The following is a 17,397-nucleotide window of genomic DNA, read 5'->3' as shown; positions in this document are numbered from 1 at the left end:
GTTGTGGTGGAGATGTTAATAAAGTTGTACCTTTCCTCTTTGATACACATTTACCTTTTCTCCTTGTAACCATGCCTCCTTCATTTAAAACTTTCCCCAAAAAGTTAAAGTTTTAGGTTTTGAAATAAAATGGAGCAAAGTGAATTTTGATGTTTTGGATTTTGGATTCTCATTATTTTCTTGTGATTCAGGTGCTTTGAGTGTGGAAGACAAGATCTTCCTTAGCTTGAGCATGATCTATTTTCCTCTCCCTCTTCTTAATCATTATTTTTCTCTAAATTATATTTAAACTTAAACACTAGATTGAATTAAGGAGAAGGGAGAATTAACAATTAGCATTAAGCTGTCATCTTGCTAAGTTGCTATTGAGAAATTTAGAAGTTTGTGTTGTTCCTTGCCCAAATCAGTAGTGTAAAGTTAACTTGACATAAAAAGTTGTATTAAGGCATTAGTGGCCTATAACTATTGCTATGCCCATCATTAGTATATATAATTTAGTTATAATCCAGATTATAATACTAAAGAAAATAATGTTGCTGGAAGTACTTTTGGATTTAGATTTAGAACGATTGTAATGGATTATGTATTGAGTTTGCACCAATGAAAAAGCTATATTCTCTTCCTAATCCACATCTTAAATAAGTCACTTTGATAAGTAAATTACTCCTTCATATCTTGTAGATTGAACATTCTTGTGTTTGCTATGATTCCAAAGTCAAAGTGTTAATCATTGTTTGCTGCTTTATTATAGCTTGCTTGTGAAGATTCTATACAAGCTTTATTTGTGCTTCTTGACTTTTTTCCATCATCTTTACCATCCCTTCACCACCTTTCGGCACCCTCTGTCTCTTCAAATCAATTTCTAGAGTGTTGTCCCTTACTCTCTTCAAAGCTAATCTTAGCTCTTGACTTAGATTTAAGCTTGTAAACTATATAGTATAACTGATTATAAGGGTTCACTTGATTACAACAATTGAGTCTATAGTGTATTATGCTTATTGGAAGCAACAATTCTTTGTCTTGATATGTTAGAAACAAGGCCACATAAATGTGTAATACCACTTTCTAAAACATGTTAATCCATTTCATTGTAGAGCTTTTTTGGAAAATCAAGATGTAATTTCTGAGCAATGCGTTAGTCACTTGATATATTTCAATAGCTTGATTTCTTATTTGAAATATCAAGATCTCATTTCTGAATGTTGAAGTAAACATTCTTTATGTCCTCATATTTTTTCTTGCATTAAAAATAGTTATAACAATATTTATTCTCACAACAATACTATTGAATCCACTTTCACCTATTATCTTTCCTTTTAGATATGTCTATAAACCTATTTCTATACTTTGCATTATTTAAACACTTAGTGTAATTAGTTATCTCCTTTAATGTCCATGTCTTTCATTTTTTAGCTTTAATCTTTCGTTTGAAATCATTTGAATCACTTCCACTATTTTGGATTTAAAAGTTTGACAGTTAAAGTATCAAAACTATTTATAAATGTATTCTTTACTATTGAAATAGAGTTATGGATGAAGAAAGAACCAAAGTCAACTGGAATGTAAAAGGAAAATAAACTTTAAACAACTAAAAGTTTAAATTTGAAAAACTCACATTTAATAAATCTTGTGGACTTAGAGAAGTCCTGGTGGTGAAAACACTTTATTGAGCAAATAAATATTGCATAAATTACACTTCAAACACTTACCTCTAGAGTTTTCATAAGTTCTAAATCCATTTAAATTTCCTAAAAATATTTTTTTTAGCTTGAATGAAATGAAGATTTTAGCTCACCATAGTATCCCCAAGACTCTATTTTGCAAATAAATGAGAATTTAAAGTGGAAAATGATGCTAAAAATGTCAAATTTTCCTAGAAATCCACTATAAATATAAATGCAAAATTTTCAAACTTTTACTTGATTTGTAGCTTGTGGTTACACCTTTAATGTTACTGTAAGTACTTTTGATCTACTTGATTGTCCCTTTAAAGGTTAATGTAGTGAATCCATATCCTCTAAATTTTATTAGGCACGCTAATTGTATTATTGCTTCATTTCCTGCCAAACCTAAAAAAATTATTTTAGGTTGCTACATGTATGGCCAAGGCTCGTCTTGAAGGATTCCAGGCTTAAAATTGGTGCCCAAGGTGCTCCTTGGTCAACCCACATGAATTCTAAGCCTCAACTACATATATACAACATAAGAGAACTTGGGAATTTTCTCAAGTCCCCCCACTCTAAGCATATAAACTAGTTGATCAAGTTAATAATTAAGAAAACATTTATTACATATATGTCAAGATTCAAATGTTAGAACTAATTTGATACACCACACAAGTAATACAGTTAACTTAATGGTAGAGAAAAATATAATGGAGAAAATGCCCTTTTGTTTGTCTTAGAAAATTTTAATATTATGAACTTTCATAAAAGTTTTTTTCATATTGAAAGTTTTTAGACTGTGAATTACCTTATATTTGTTTTTTGGCTGAAATAAGGGCAATAATCAGTATAATGATATATACTTTTATACAACAGTGCAACATCAAGTACTTTTCAAGATGGTAAAGATAAAAATGAAAACACACAAATATTATGGTTAATATTGCAAAAAAATACTCTCAAGTGTATTTTTAACAATTTTTTTTATTATTTATATAACAGGAAAAAAAATATGCCCATGTAATGGATAATGTCTACTAAGACATTTAGTTCATATATCGACTGTCCACAAGATCAATCATGCCTAGTGAATGGAGGGATGCAAACAAGTGAATGATAAACCTGTAGCTTCTAGTGCTTGGCTACATCAAGAGATTTTTTTGTGCAATCACGTAGAGAGTATAATTGGTATATTGATTTCCTTGGAATCTGAAAAATTAATCAAAATTGCCATGAAATGCATGCGGAGTCGAAACCCTAAATTCACATTTAGGGTTTGTGAAGAATGGAATGGTGATCCGCCGGATCGTCTTGTCCGTGGCCAGAACGAAGAAGCGATCCTCGTCGACGGTAGGCCAGCTCGCGAAATGCGCGGAAAAATCATCGTCACTGGGAGCTGCAACAGCAGCAGCAGCGCCATCGCCGGCGCCAGATCCAGAGCTTTGCAGAGCCTTGCAAGCGCGGGGAATCCCCATCGCAACCGCGGGCAAGCTCTCAGCGCTTAGCGGCGAGCAGGCCGCACGGCGATTGGACGCGCTGGAAAGAATCGGCTACCAGGGCGATGATCTCAAGGGCATGCTCTTCTGGGGCCCAATCGCGAATGCCGGCAGTGCCGTGGACGTGGAGCAGCGCCTCCAGGAGCTCACGGCGGCGCTGGCAGCGCTGCGCGTGGACAGGGAGATCTGGGCGACGATTGTGAGCCAGCACAAGCGCTGGATCTTCGCAGTGGATGCCAGCGAGTTCCAGCAGAATCTCGCCAACCTCTGCTCGCTGGTGCTATCCTTCCAGCGATTCAAGGTGGATCTCAGCAAGTGGATCGTCCAGATGCGTCCCAGCGACAAGGAAACTCTCGAGGAGACGACGAACTTCTTGCTCGAGCAGGCCGGCAGCGAGAAGGCCTTCTGCAAGGTCGTCCAGTGCGTTCCCATGGTGCTCCAGTACGACGTGGAGAAACACCTCCAGCCCCGGATCACGACGATGGAGAGCTTGGGATTCTCCCGCGAGCAAATCACCAAGATCATCTACCAGTTCCCAAAGATCCTCACCGTCACCCCGGAGCGTCTCACCGCAGTGGTGGGCTATCTCACCGAGGAGCTGGGCTTCTCCAGCGATCAGGCGTGCCGGGTGATCACCATCTTCCCTCGCTTCTCCACCAGCAAGCTCAAGGTGATCTCCGGGAAAGTGGACTACTTCGTGAGCTTGGGCATGCAAAGGAGCAAGGTCCGGCTGATGCTGCGGAAGAATCCATCCATGGTCGGGCTCAACATCGAGCGAGGAGTGAAACCGAAGCTCGAGTTCCTGGCCAGCCTCGACTTCAAAGGCGACGATCTCGACTACCTCCTGTCCGCGCACTCGGGAGTGTTGACGAGAAACAGCCAGGCGATGGAAGGCCGGCTCAATCTCCTCCTCCGCCATGGATTGTCGCGCGACGAGTGCTCGCTGCTGCTGCGCAAGAAGCCCAGCATCTTCAACCTCGGGGACGAGCTCCTGAGCAAGAAGCTGGCGTACTACACCCGGGTGATGAAGCAGCCGCTCAGCAGCCTTTGCCACTTCTCGTCGTATCTCACGTTCAGCATGGAGGCAAAGGTGGTGCCGCGGACGACGTTCCAGCACTGGCTCTACATGAGCGGCCTGGCCAGGAAGGAGTTCTCGCAGCCTTACATGATCATGCTCTCGTCGGAAAGGTTCACGAGGAGATTTCTCGGCGGGGACGAAGCTCTCCAAGCCTACGGCAAGTTTGTGAGATCTCAGCTTGCTACTGTTCGACAAAGCACGAAAGCGGAAGCTCCCGAGCCTTCGTAGACCACTGTGAAGATCATCCATCGTGGAAGGTCGTAGACCACAGTGGAGAACTTCGTACACCACTTTCTTCTCGAGATTTTGATAAGCTGTGAAGAACACGAAGATACAATGTAAGTTTCTGCGAATAGTAGTAGCTCACAAAAATTCTTCATCCATTAATACCTTTCTTTCCTTTCAATCTGTTAGAAGAAGCTCTCGCTAGCTATGCTAGGCTATGGACTGCGCTATGCTATTCCGCGGCGTTGCTACGACCACCTCTGTTGCCACCACCACGCCTGTTTGATCTTTGAGAGTCGTAGCGGCGAAAGCCTGCCTCGTCAGTGCTCTCCACTCGTCGGTTGTATCCTCGACCACCACCATCGCGATCGCCATAGCCGCCGCCTCTTTCACGGTCGCCGTAGCCTCCCCTTGCTCCACCCTCTCGATCACCATAGCCTCGTCCTTCACCGCGGAAGTCCCGTCCACGTCCTCGACCAGAGCCTTTTGGCAAAGAAACGAAATGCTTGTTAGGAAGTGACAGAAGAAATGCTCATTAAGGACGTACCATGGGCCCTCTTGTACTCCACCTTTACAAACCGGCCACCAATCTCAATGCTATTGGATGCCTTCGAAAAGCAAGGGATAAGGATCAGAAGATGCAAAGCATAATTCTAAACGTTTCTTTACCTCCACAGCGCTGGACGCGGACAGTTGGTCTTCGAAATCCAGGAAAGCGAAGCAATATCCTTGTGCCTGCAGAGAGATGGTCACCATCGCTGCGAGCTGGATCGAAGAAAAGGAACGTTTACCTTCATAGACCGGACCTGAACGGAGCCAGGCTTGACTGGTCCAAACTTCTCAAACTTGGATTCAATCTCTTGCTCGGTAGCGTTCAAAGGCAAGTTGGAAATGTAGACACCTGAGACAAACAATGGTTATTACACAGTAGAGAGAAAAACGAAGAACATACCCTCCTTGTCCTTGTCGCTGGGAGGCTCTTCTACTGTGCTGGCAGCCGGAGGAGGAACCACAGTGGCAGGCTGCGGAGGGGCGCTCACTGGCGCTGGTCTCGGAGCCACAGGCCTTGGTTGAGCGGCCCTACTCTGAGCGAGAATGGAAGCATACGACATCTTCACCGTAGTCGTCTTCACCTGCTCTTGAAACTCCTCAGGTTGAGTTTGAGTCACAGTTGTCTCTTGGGTGATCGTCTCCACCTCCACCACCGCGGGCTCCTCCACAGCCTCTACTTCAGGCTCATCGGGTGCCTTGTCCTCGGGCTTCTCCAGCACCACATACTCTTCGGATTGGAAAGTTTCCTCTGGCACGAGTCCTTCGCCTTCCAGCTGCTCGTCTGATTCAGAGAGAGACACGCGAGTCAGTCACTGATCTCAAAGCGTAATGACACTGACCTGGCTCTGGGATCGAGGAGACTGTGGACTCGGCGACCCCATTGGCCATGCTGTATGGCAGTGTCTTCGCCGCTGGTGCTTCGTCAACGTAGCGCAGCACGTCGTTCAGGACAAAGTATCCCTTCTCTTGTGGAGCGAGGAAGAACGTCTGCACAAAGTTGCGTTTCCCGGTCGACTTACACGAGAGGGAGCCAGTCACCATGACAAGAACTCCACCTCCGAGAGAGTTCTGAGAGACCACAGACTTAATTTCGGCCTTAAAGTCGGTGAGATCCATCGACATGATCTTCGCGTGGATATCCTGGAGCAGAGTAGATCAACAAGTAGCACACAAGAAAAAGAAAAAACACGAGAATTTACCTGTTGAGTGGAGACCGTCTCCACAGGACCATCTGCGCCACCAGAGTCTCGCGTAAGCTGGCTTTGATCGGTGTAGAAGCGATGAACCACCGCTGGAGATTGATGTAGGACGTTGTAGTACTGATTGATGAATGCATTCCCGACCTTGGCACAAAGAGGGAAAGAAAAAAGAAAAATCAGTATCTTCCAAGTTTCGAGAAGCTATGGTGCTTACCAGATTAGCAGACGCTGGAGTAGCATTCGCTGTCGCCATTTCACCCCTAGAATCAAGAAAACCGCCAGATCTGAGAAAGCCGTGGAGAAAAGCAGCCAAAATTTGCGATCATCCACACATTGCGCTGTCGATTCTACTCACCTCAGCAGTGCCGTGATCGAGCGATCCGCGCGGAGGCGCCTTGAAAACCCTCGCCAAAACCCTCGCGGCGACGAAACAGCCCTCTCTACCCTAAGGCCCAACGGACGGCCTGGATGCGTCTAGACTCGTATGATCGATCCATGAACCATGTTTTTGAATCTAGGGCTATGGCGCTTCTCTTGGGGCGGCCGTGCTGCGCTCCGCCGCGATCGAGCTTCTGGCATGGATTATCGCATAAGGGGACGAATTCTCGAGATTTTTCGCGGATTTCTTGTGCTGCGGCTGCCGGCGGCAGCTCCTTGCTCGATTCTTCGCTGGAGCATTGCCTGTTCGTCAGGAGATCGGTGAATCGCGGCGAGATCGTCGAGCATTCGGGTGGTGTGGTGGTATGGATTTTCTTTCTCTTCTTGTTCTTGGCTAAGTTGGAATTTTCTCTTCTTGTTCTTGGCTGGACTTCAGGTGTTTGGAAACATCGAAAGAGGAGGCGCTGTTCGTGCGGACGGGGATGTGATCGTTCTGGGAAGCTTGGAAGGGATTTGCCAAGCTGGACGAAATGGCAAGGAGTCGATTGTTTTCTCTCTTGGCCGGGGATTTTCTTCTGCGATCGAGATCGCCAACAATCCAGACGTTTGTGTGCGTAAGCCCGGCGGTGGAGAGGCATTCATAGCGATGGCTTCGACAAGGTCTCAAAGTTTGTGCAGATTTTTTGCTTTTGAGAAAACCTTGTGCCTGTGCAGCGTAGAACGGGATCACGTTAAAAGTATCTTTGCTCGCTTGTCGAGGCCTGCCCGAGCTGCTTTTTTCACCGGGATCTACATCTCCATAGCTGGGATTTGTTTCTTCGTTTTCCCAGAGACGCTCTTTGGTGAGACAAGTATATCAATCTCGTGTCGTGATTTTGATCATGCTACATGCAGGTCTTCTTTTCAGGCTGGAACCTGTAGCACGGGGATGGATTCAAGCAACAGGAATTCTGGCAGTGGTAAGCAAACAAGGAATGGTATGTGCCGCTTACAATTTGTGACTTTCAAGGTTTTTGGTATCTATTACTTGGGAACTTCGCTTGGTGACAGCCTTGGCTTCCATGGATCCTCGGCCTTTTATGCTTCCACTGTCGCCGGACGCATCGTGAGTTTTTCTCGACCTCGAAAGATGAAAAGGAAGTTATTCTCAAAGTAACTGACTAACCAACTTGGTATGCCTCTCGCAGTTCCTCTTCCTCAGCTTTTCGTGGCTTGTCAGCCGCGGTGCCTGTCCACCGCCTCTTCTCATTGTAAGTCTTTTACCATTACGTACAATCACAAAAGGGTTTTTTATTTTTCTTTCGTCTTTAGGTTGGAGTTGTGAATCTCGCGGGTGCTTTGTACATGCTCGCAGCACTGAGGAACCCAAAGAAGGAGATCCGTACGTAGACGCTGGTCGGTTTGCGACAATAAAATCGTCGTACGCTACAGGTATGAGGTTTTCTCGCCTTTCGGGGCTCGGAATTTAGAATTCAGCTTTCCAGGGCATTGAGCTATGGATGTGAAGCGGCTGGATGACGACACGATGTTACAGATTCTTGGGTGCTTGGATACCGACGAGGATGTCGCCCGTGCCGGTGCAGTGTGCCGCTCGTGGCACAGACTCGGTAGGATCTTGTCCCTTGAGGCGCTCGAGTTTTGGCTAATTGTCGTGCCGCAGTTGTTGATGGCCGACTTTGGAGGCGGCTGTGCATGATCCGATTTCCAGAGCTGGAAGTGTTTCGGGAGGTGGCTGAGCAATCCAGCGGTGTCGACTGTACTACTGTAGAGCTTTCTAAATCGCGGTCTGAGGAGGACATTCTGAGACGCGAGCACAAGGTGTTCTGTGACTTCTACTACTCCCTGATGAGGACATCGTCGACGAGGAGCAGCTACATCTGGAATGCACTGCATGCTTCGAGCACCGACAATCCCAATGAGGAGGTAATTCAGACGCTCTATCCACACCCGAAGCGGCTCTCGTCAGGCTCGCCGTCGTACTGGTCTAGCACAGGCCAGAAATTGGAAACTGTTCCAGAGTTCTTGACTTACCGGATGGTCACACCTCTGTGTGTCGTGGAGGAGATAAAGTTGAGACCTTTTGAAGGTGTGCTTGTACTTCCTTTCTTTCTCTTTTCAAAGTTCTAACTTTGCAATATGCGCTGCAGCTTTCTTTCAATACGGCAGCCCAATCTACTCGCCGAAATTCGTTCGATTCTACTTTGGATACCAGGCTTGCCGTGCTCCTGGTGGACACTCTTGGAGCAATCCTCACCCCGATGGGAACTACGTTTGGAAGTATGTTTCGCCGATGTATCCCGTGGAACAGGTATGGACTAGTGTTGTGATATATAGAAGGTTTTAAGCTTCTCTCTTGTTTTTGCGTGAACAGGCTGATTCACTGCAGACATTTCGTCTTCCAAGGCCGGTCGTGTGCATCGGTGGAATCTTCCAGGTGGAGCTCATCGGGCGTGTCCAAAAACAATCCACGGATCAGCTCTATTACATCTGGTAAGCTCTAGCATTTCTTTTTTCTCGTCCTTTCTCCGTTTCTCGTTTCGTGTCACGCTGATGATCTGATCTTCTCCTCTTCGTGGCAGCATCTGTCACGTATCGGCGCAAGGCAGATCGCTCCAGCGGTACGACTTCGAGATCAAAGATCCCAAAAGCTTCGTGCTCAAGAGCCTCTCGAAACCGATAGAAGAAGAGAAAGAAGAGGAGGAGGTCGAGGAATTCTTTCGCGACGAAGAAGACGAGGAGTTCTTTCGCCGCCTTCGCCCGGAATTAATCGTGTGGGGAAGGCCGGTTTTCGAGGATGACGATCTGGAAGAATACTAAAGGTCTTTCTATTAGGAACTCTCCAAGTACTTTGCTAGGGTTTTTGGTTCTAGATAGGGCTGGGACAGCGCAAGGCGACAGCGCGCACGCACGGATTTTGTCTCGATCTGGAAGATTGCTGATCGCTGTCAGGTATGATCGCTAGCTAGCTAGCGCATTTGTTTAGTGGGAAGATCGCTTGCTTCGCGCTGATAAAATATTGCTCTAGAACTTGCCAGGAAATAGTGTTAGATCTCTTAGGTCTCGGCATTCCTTCTCTCAATTCTTTCTCTGCTCAACGCGCGTGATCACAATGGGTGAGATTTTGCGCTCTGCAGATATGGTTGCTGTGGCGTCGCATCAATTGGCGCAATGCATCAGCGGCCACGCCTGGAATGTGGATCTGACAAGTAAGAATTCTTCCTCCTCTTGCGCGTTTTAATTTTACATCAAACAATGTGTGTTCTTCGCAGTGATCGCGGTTTGCACGAATAACGAAGTCCACATTTACAATGCCTCGCCAGCTCCAAGCGCTGTGTGGCAGCGACTCCACGTCCTTCAAAAGGTAAGTAACGAGGTGGAAATCTCGCTCTTGCTATCTCATTCTCTTTTGTGGCTTTAGCACGATCAGCTCGTTTCAGGAGTTGATTGGGCACCTGTCTCGAACTACATTGTCACTGTTTCTCACGATAGGAATTCGTAAGTTGATGCGTACTTCGGGTTTTTCTTTGTCCCTTTTTCTGATGTTTTTCACCTCTTCTGCAGCTACGTCTGGAAGCTAGAAGAGAATGTATGGCAGCCCACGCTGGTTATATTGCGGATAAATCGTGCTGCTATATCTGTGAAGTGGAGCCCCAGAGGTAAGAGGCTTTGCTAGTTTTCGTTACTTAAACGGGGTTCGATGTTCCCAGAGAACAAATTTGCTGTTGCTAGTGGTGCGAAGAGCGTCTGCGTTTGCTACTACGAGGAAGATAATAACTGGTCTGCTGTCTTTGTCTGTTTTGAATTCTAGTTTTGTAACACAACTTTTCCCAGGTGGGTGAGCAAGATAATCAGGAAGAAGCACGGCTCCACAGTGACTGGTGTCGCATGGCATCCCAATAATGTTGTTTTCTTTTGTTTTCAGCTGTAAGAACCTTATGCCAAACGTTCGTTTAGATTGCAGGTGCTACTAGCTACGACATCTACTGACTGCAAGTGCAGGATTTTTTCTGCGTACATCAAGGGTGTTGATTCCAGGTCCGCTCTCCGTTTCGCTTTGTTTTCTTTTGTAATGACTCTATCAACTGTAGGAGCGCTGCAACTACAACGTTTGGAGAGATTCGGTTTGGGGAGGTAGGAGCTTTATTCAGGATAAAGGTGTTTAGAAGTTTATTCTTTGCGGTTTTATTGCAGCAATTGGTGCAGCTGGATTTGGCATTGGGGTGGGCTTTCGGAGTTAAATGGTCACCCAGTGGGAGGAGTTTGGCATATGTTGGTAAGGAGAAGCATGCTTCTAGCTTTGAATGCCTCTTCTAATTTTTATGTTCTAGGCCACGATTCAACTATTCATTTTATAGATGACGTTGGTCCTTCACCAATCGCTCAGACATTAGCACTCAGGGACCTACCTCTACGTGATGTATGCGGGTTTATGTCTGAAGCGTTTTTGTTTCTAACTCTCTCTTTCCATTTTTCTTTCAGGTTTTGTTTCTATCAGAGAAACGTCTAGTCGCTGGTGGTTTTGATTGCAACCCAATGCTTTTTGCGTCTGATGATACAGGAACATGGTTAGTATTGAGAGAATTTGATACAATTTTGAAGCTACATATTTTTTAGGAACTTTGTTCGTTTTCTGGATGAAGGGAAGACACCCGCATCAGACGTTAAAGCTTCGACACAAGTAAGACGGGTCAGTTTTGGTTTATTGTAAACCGACGGATTGATTTTGGCAGTTTTCTGAAGCGTTTGGGAAATTCTATGGGCAAGCTAAGCGTGGTGTTGCCGCTGAATCTCCCTCGAGTGCTCCAGGAACTTATCACAACAATTGCATTACGTGAGTATCACTCGGCTTTTGTAGTTACTGGTACCGAGTGTTGTTTCATGTGCAGACTTCTTAATCCACTAGCTCCACCTGGAGAGCAGGAGATACGAAAATTTAGCACTTCTGGTACGAAGCAACTGTAGATCAAGCTCAAAGCGTTGCTAATGTAACCCCTGGCATTTGTTTTATGCAGGCATGGATGGGAAGGTGGTGATTTGGGACATGAGTACCATTAGTGATGCGCTAGCCCGGCTTGGCATGTAACAGGTGTGTTTATTAGCATTTCACAACAACATATTTTTAATCAAAACCCCACTCTTTTTTTTATTTCAATAGGAACAGATCAAAACTAATATGGCACTGGATACTTGGGTTTCCCTGGAGGGGGTTTCTTTGGAAGAGATGGAGAGTCACTAGTAGATGGACCTTCATTGGGAGAACTGGGGAGTGGCATATCTGGATCAGGAATATTAGGGAATGGAGTGTCTGGAGGAGTTGGGTTCTTATTGCCAGTGTTACTGCCACTATTATCATTGCCATTGCTGCCACAGATGGAAGTTCCCACATCAGGATCATCCCCACAAAAGCTGCTCATGCATGCTAGTTTTCCAGAACATTCGTCGTTACTGGAACATGATGTGCCACATTTGCCAAGGCTAGCACCATTGCCACCACTACCACTTTTTGCTGGCCCTTCTTTGCGACTACCACCACATATGTGAGTGTTCATATTTGGGTCATCTGCACAAACATTATCCATGCATGCAATCTTACCATCGCAATCATCATCTTTGTTACATGAAGCTCCACATTTTTTAGCATCCACAACAGTGTAGAGACAGGTGAGAAGAAAAGATGCAACCAAGATTGTATATCTCATTGCAAATGTTATGTTTGAAGACTTGTTTAGAGCCCTCATACATAGCCTTTTATATAGAGTTAATTTATTTTATATTTGCAATCATGCCAAATTCTGCATTAGCTTCCATGTTTGAATACCTTTTAGATATGACTATTGACTTTGACCAGAATTAAAGAAGCCTAATTTGGACATTTATAATATACAATATTGGGCACTTCACACAGATAAATTACACTTCACAGCTAATTAATGGCTTTAGTTAATGCAAGAGTCTTTTAAATTAGTGCTAAATGGATCATTTAAAAAAATTCAGTTTCTATATTATTAGCTAAATGTATGAATTTATTATATTTAGTGCCTTTAATAAGTAGTGACTCTCACCACTCAATCATGTTATAACAATGTCAAGCAGAGAAACTTTGGCACCAGCACAACATTGTGAAGTAATTTTTATTAGTTTAATTCATTTTCATAGTCTTAGTTTTTTGTGGGAAACTCTTCCTTTAAATTAAACTATTATAACTTAAAAAGAGAAAAATTTAATTTACTAATAATGTTTTTCTCCCATATATTTATTTAAAGATACTTTAAATAGAATATATCTTTTAAACCTTTATATCTCGGTTTAATTGTAAAGATTGATTGTGATTATTGATGCTATAACTTTAGTTATGCCTAAATTTTATGGTTAGACTACTTATAGCTTCAAATGTCCCAAATTATGACTTCATTTTAAGTAGGTAACCAACTTGTGGGAAGAGGGTGGCAGCAAAGCCATGAGCAATGCATTTTCATTTTTATAGCATTACTTCACAAACAACATTCTTTTATGGCCCCCTTGCTTTGATAGTTATCATTTCCCAAACCAAGGCTCCATAAAGTTTATAAGCATATACCACCTTTGAGTTGAGACTTTGCAATTTTGACTTAAAGGCAAATTGGAAATATTTAAACTCATTCTAGGGAGCTATCTACAAATTTGAATTGTATGAGGCTAGTTTCCATTTTTTATTTGTAAATCTCATCAATAGATCTGTAGATTTTAATTTTCCCTATGCTCTTTTATATGGTCTATGCTCATCACGTTTTGCATTAAAAACCTTGAGAATTAGTAGTATAGAGTGTCAGTATTTTTATATAGTTCTCAAAACTTATCAACCTTGTCCTTATTGCAATGGTGGAGCCTATAAATATATAAACTAACTATCATAATAAGGCAAAAAAGTAATGGTTTACCTTCACTCATAGAATTATATAGCACTCATCTCCAATATTGAAGTCATAATATTGTGTCTAGTTTGAGGTAAAAGTAGCTTTATAACTCATGAGTAAAACAAGTCTTCAAACTTACCCTCATCCACTCTAAGCCAATTGAGAACCAATTTCCATTCTTGCTAATATAGCATAGAATTGGTATTAACAATACATTAGAGGAATTATTCCCCCACCAAGCCACTTGAACTCTTTATGGTCTCTTAGTATTTCCAACTGATCTTCGCTTTCTTGTGTTGACATGCAATATGTTTCAAGCACATTGTGCTTCAGCTAACATATACGTGCCATGAAGTCAAAATCATTCACTACTACAAGCTCCAAATTGACAGTGCATAATCTATAACTCACGTTTCTTGGAAATTACCCATGTTGTCAATAGCCTCAGGTTGTATGGCAAGCTCTAATGTGTTGTTGCAACCCATGGTAGTGTTTATCGACTCAAAACTACATGAATTAACAACATTACATATTAAGTGCTCCATAACTAAACTACTTATACTTAAGTTGTTATTGAGTGAAACATTTTTGGTAGTGGGAATGATGTTTAGTGGTTTTCATTGCCAAAAGGTGGTGTAAGATTTTCTAATACAAAATAGTCATCACTATTCAAGACCACCACAAGAGTAAAAAATGCTTTTAGTGAGGACTTGGGTGAGGAAGGAAAGAAAAACTTACTGATATTAGCTTCTGAAGGTGGGAATGTTTGAGATAGGAAAATTTTGTTTCATCATGCTCTTTGTGTATTTATGTTTTATATAATCTATTTTTTTTTCCTTTTGCTCATTATCTTTATCATTGGCAACAATAAACTTGAGCCTCTCCACTACTAGTGCTTTGATTATGTCCATTAGTGGTAATTGCTCTTTAGGAGTTAGTGGTGGGGGCTTAATATTTATCATGGGCTCTTAACCCCTAAAAAAACATGCATTGCAATGGGTGATAAATAATATAAATAATTTTGATTTTGATTCTTATCTTTTAGTTGTTTTTCCTTCTTCATTAGAGAACGTGTTTACTTTTAGTAAGCAATCTAATGTTATTAGTGGATTTGTGGTGGCTTGACTTGTTGCAAATCAATGATCAAGTTGCAAATGGAGACAAATATCATAGCTTGTATGAGGTAAACCCATATTTTATTGCATCTAAATGGCCTACTAAATTTTTTTAATTGCTAGACAAATGCTTTAATATTTGAGTTTCAAAATTTTCTTTATTGGCTACCTTTGTTTCCCATAGAGTTGCAAAGTCTAGGCCGTAGAAATAACAACATTTTCCTCTATAAGATTCATTTTCACAGGACGAGAAATTAGTGCACTTGACACCATTATAAACTCCCAAGAACTTGGATAGGTATTTAGACCTCCCATGCATATGTCTACATGGCAAGAACTAAAGAAGATAACACTTAATAAATATAAAAAAAATAATTATATGTATTGAGCAAACAATATCTTTTTGTACTAATAGTTGGGGTGGGATGGCCAAAGGTTCTTGCAAACCAAGATGCAATTAAGAATTAAAAATCCAAAAAAATTGGAAAACATTTACATTAGCAACTCTCTTTAAGGAAGAATATAGTTTGAATCCTCTTTGAGACACCATAAAGTTGGTTCTCCACTTAAGCCAGATTGGGAGCAAATAAAATCAGGCATCTGGAATACCAAGAGGATGGCATGGTAATTCCAAGCTCCTACCAACACAGATTGAGTCATCCAGACTACAAAGGAATTGCTACTACCTAGTGCAATATGGCCTTGTTAACCTAGTGGTGGTATTCATTGCATTTGTAACAGTCATGTTGGGGTTATCTATACTTGCCAGTGGTGGCATTTATTGCATATCTAGCAATTGTGTTGGGGTGCTACAAGTGCCACTAAAAAATTATTGAGTTCATTGGGTTAGTAGAGTGCTCAATCCTTGGAACTTACATCCAGATCCTGTGGAGAGCGACTTATGATTTGATTGAAAGAGAGACTTGGTGGAAGGTTATTACCTGTTTAAGTTGATGCATCAGCAAACTACACTCTATATGCTCATATATAAACAAGACCATTAGAACCAAGCCTGCATGTGTAATTTGTAAATTGGAGATGGAGGGAAGATTGAGAGGATTGCTAGAATCATCTAAAATATTGTTCTTGGCATTGTTTAGAGTCAAATTACCTCTACCTCCATTTATTCTCATTAGGTCTTTATTTATGTAGGCTTGTTATGGAGAGGAGAGGAAGTGCAAAAAGTTTATCATGTAGTGTTGTGATTGAAATGCAAGATTGAAGCTCCACTTTCTTTATAAAAATAAATATATGATAATTCAAACACTAGAGAAAGCTGAAATATTTTTGGTTGAGGCAGGAGGGAATTATTTCCTAATAATTTTTGCAATTGATCACAAATTCCAAGATGCATTAAATCACTACTAGAGAAAAATTGATTTGATTGGTAAACTCTAGAATAATGGCCATGCTAGGTTTCTTTCAAAATCATAATAAAGTTTCAATACAATGATCCACACAGGTGGGATATCCATCAAGCTCATGCAATTGCAATCCCTATAATTCAAAACCAAGAGAATCAATATTAAGGCCTGGTTGGGTACAATTTGGACATGTGTTTCAGCCAAGCAAACATGTGGAAACTAAAAAAAAAGAATCTTAATTAATAAAAAGGCTTAGTTGTTAGTTTGTTTGAAACAATGTTACTTGCACTTTCTAAAGTGCTTGCCTCTTGATTGATGTTGTAGAAGGAAGAGCAGTGTCAATATAGACCAAAAGAGTCATACCTTCAACATTTATAAATCTTAAAGAATGATTATATAATGTTTATGCATATCATGGCTTGAACAAGTTTAATAGATCATCAGACAACTTGAAGAACTCAATGATATGGATGCACCTCATGTAAATTCCACATGGCAACCCAGCAAGATATGTCTTTCGTAAGAGATGGTGCAAAAACACATTGTAGACTTTGCTTGTGCCACGTGTTAGAAATATTTAATATTCCAATATCCTCCATACATTTGAATATTATAGAATCACACCACACACTTATAGAATTTATGCCAAAAGTGCTCAATGTGCTAGGAAATAGGGAGGTTGGTGGTGATGAATATGCATAATAAAATATTAGGGGCAAAATTGGCTTCTTGTCGACATCCCATGAATAAAGTTCCTACCTTAAGGACCCTAACAAGATACTATAGCATTCTCTATTACATTATGTTTAGGAGCATTGTCACTTCTAATGTGTCTAGGCTGACCAAATTTATGTACAGCCCACATGTATATGTTGAAAATTGCATGTGTTTGTTTGGTGGTTGACAACTCACAAATGACTATATAATGAGTTGCCCCATATATCAAAGCATGAACGTAAAATTCATATGATATAAGTTGCAGTATGCTACCATAGGGAATGTTTAAGTCTTGGATAATTACAACAAAATTTACTCATAGTTCATATGGCATAGTATGTAAGGCTCTACATTAGTGTAAATCCATCTTTGAATTATAAGCATATGCTTCTACTATAGCCTTGTGAGATCATGCATTGCCAATGCTTCACAAACTTCCTATCAACAGAATTTTTATCCTATTGAAGCATGAGTTAATGGTACTCTAGTTTGTGCTAACACAATTCATAACTACATTATTCCAAACCTAACTCAATACCTCTTTTGTTGGTACTTTTCTGTATACACCCCACCACATTGAATAATAATGTTTGCTTTATAATTTGGAGGTAGATTGTTAGATATCCTGTAGTTTTCATCTCAAGAATTTTGAGGTGTAATTAGGTGGAGACTAGACTAGCAAATCCTCTTGTTTACAATAATTTGCTGCACATTTC

At 41.7% G+C, this 17,397-nt stretch overlaps 6 protein-coding genes across 8 annotated transcripts; 4 read left to right on the top strand and 2 right to left on the bottom strand.

Annotated features, from left to right (window-relative positions):
• Positions 1-2,900: 2,900 nt before the first annotated feature.
• Positions 2,901-4,557, top strand: LOC9657242. The gene has a single exon (XM_002961918.2). The coding sequence runs from the start codon at positions 2,955-2,957 to the stop codon at positions 4,464-4,466; it is 1,512 nt and encodes a 503-aa protein (XP_002961964.1). The 5' UTR covers positions 2,901-2,954; the 3' UTR covers positions 4,467-4,557.
• Positions 4,558-4,597: 40 nt separating this feature from the next.
• On the bottom strand, positions 4,598-6,678 carry LOC9630112 (ras GTPase-activating protein-binding protein 1). 2 transcript variants are annotated; one of them, XM_024679875.1, is made up of 9 exons: positions 6,570-6,678; positions 6,429-6,498; positions 6,215-6,358; positions 5,855-6,155; positions 5,416-5,796; positions 5,255-5,364; positions 5,133-5,198; positions 5,011-5,071; positions 4,598-4,946 (listed from the first exon to the last, which is right to left on the bottom strand). In XM_024679875.1, the coding sequence occupies exons 2-9, from the start codon at positions 6,465-6,467 to the stop codon at positions 4,696-4,698; spliced, it is 1,353 nt and encodes a 450-aa protein (XP_024535643.1). In that variant the 5' UTR covers positions 6,468-6,498; positions 6,570-6,678; the 3' UTR covers positions 4,598-4,695. The 2 variants fall into 2 exon arrangements, with proteins under 2 accessions (XP_024535643.1, XP_002961498.2); XM_002961452.2 differs by having other exon boundaries at positions 6,429-6,474; positions 6,570-6,672.
• Positions 6,679-6,682: 4 nt separating this feature from the next.
• Positions 6,683-7,547, top strand: LOC112348022. Of its 2 annotated transcripts, XM_024679901.1 has the most exons (4): positions 6,683-6,955; positions 7,029-7,252; positions 7,307-7,434; positions 7,500-7,547. In XM_024679901.1, the coding sequence occupies exons 1-4, from the start codon at positions 6,683-6,685 to the stop codon at positions 7,511-7,513; spliced, it is 639 nt and encodes a 212-aa protein (XP_024535669.1). In that variant the 3' UTR covers positions 7,514-7,547. The 2 variants fall into 2 exon arrangements, with proteins under 2 accessions (XP_024535669.1, XP_024535673.1); XM_024679905.1 differs by lacking the exon at positions 7,500-7,547 and having other exon boundaries at positions 7,312-7,413.
• A 360-nt stretch (positions 7,548-7,907) lies between these two features.
• LOC9630111 (F-box protein At4g00755) lies at positions 7,908-9,430 on the top strand. The gene is made up of 6 exons (XM_002961917.2): positions 7,908-8,023; positions 8,077-8,199; positions 8,253-8,678; positions 8,740-8,900; positions 8,964-9,082; positions 9,172-9,430. Exons 2-6 carry the CDS (start codon positions 8,088-8,090, stop codon positions 9,407-9,409), a joined length of 1,056 nt encoding a protein of 351 aa, XP_002961963.2. The 5' UTR covers positions 7,908-8,023; positions 8,077-8,087; the 3' UTR covers positions 9,410-9,430.
• Positions 9,431-9,612: 182 nt separating this feature from the next.
• Positions 9,613-12,196, top strand: LOC9657241 (actin-related protein 2/3 complex subunit 1A). The gene is made up of 16 exons (XM_024679881.1): positions 9,613-9,798; positions 9,862-9,953; positions 10,011-10,087; positions 10,154-10,248; positions 10,300-10,369; positions 10,424-10,493; positions 10,554-10,627; positions 10,681-10,723; positions 10,784-10,865; positions 10,921-11,009; positions 11,072-11,157; positions 11,207-11,270; positions 11,323-11,423; positions 11,479-11,537; positions 11,605-11,678; positions 11,748-12,196. The coding sequence occupies exons 1-15, from the start codon at positions 9,702-9,704 to the stop codon at positions 11,673-11,675; spliced, it is 1,170 nt and encodes a 389-aa protein (XP_024535649.1). The 5' UTR covers positions 9,613-9,701; the 3' UTR covers positions 11,676-11,678; positions 11,748-12,196.
• LOC112348075 (chitin-binding lectin 1-like) lies at positions 11,761-12,171 on the bottom strand. Its single transcript, XM_024680117.1, has one exon. It carries the CDS (start codon positions 12,169-12,171, stop codon positions 11,761-11,763), a length of 411 nt encoding a protein of 136 aa, XP_024535885.1.
• Positions 12,197-17,397: the final 5,201 nt, after the last annotated feature.

The sequence above is a fragment of the Selaginella moellendorffii genome, unplaced genomic scaffold, assembly GCF_000143415.4.
Source record: "Selaginella moellendorffii unplaced genomic scaffold, v1.0 SELMOscaffold_1, whole genome shotgun sequence".
Taxonomy (NCBI): Eukaryota; Viridiplantae; Streptophyta; class Lycopodiopsida; order Selaginellales; family Selaginellaceae; genus Selaginella; species Selaginella moellendorffii.
Note: the sequence above shows the minus strand (reverse complement) of the source record. Positions and strands in the feature narration are given on the sequence as shown.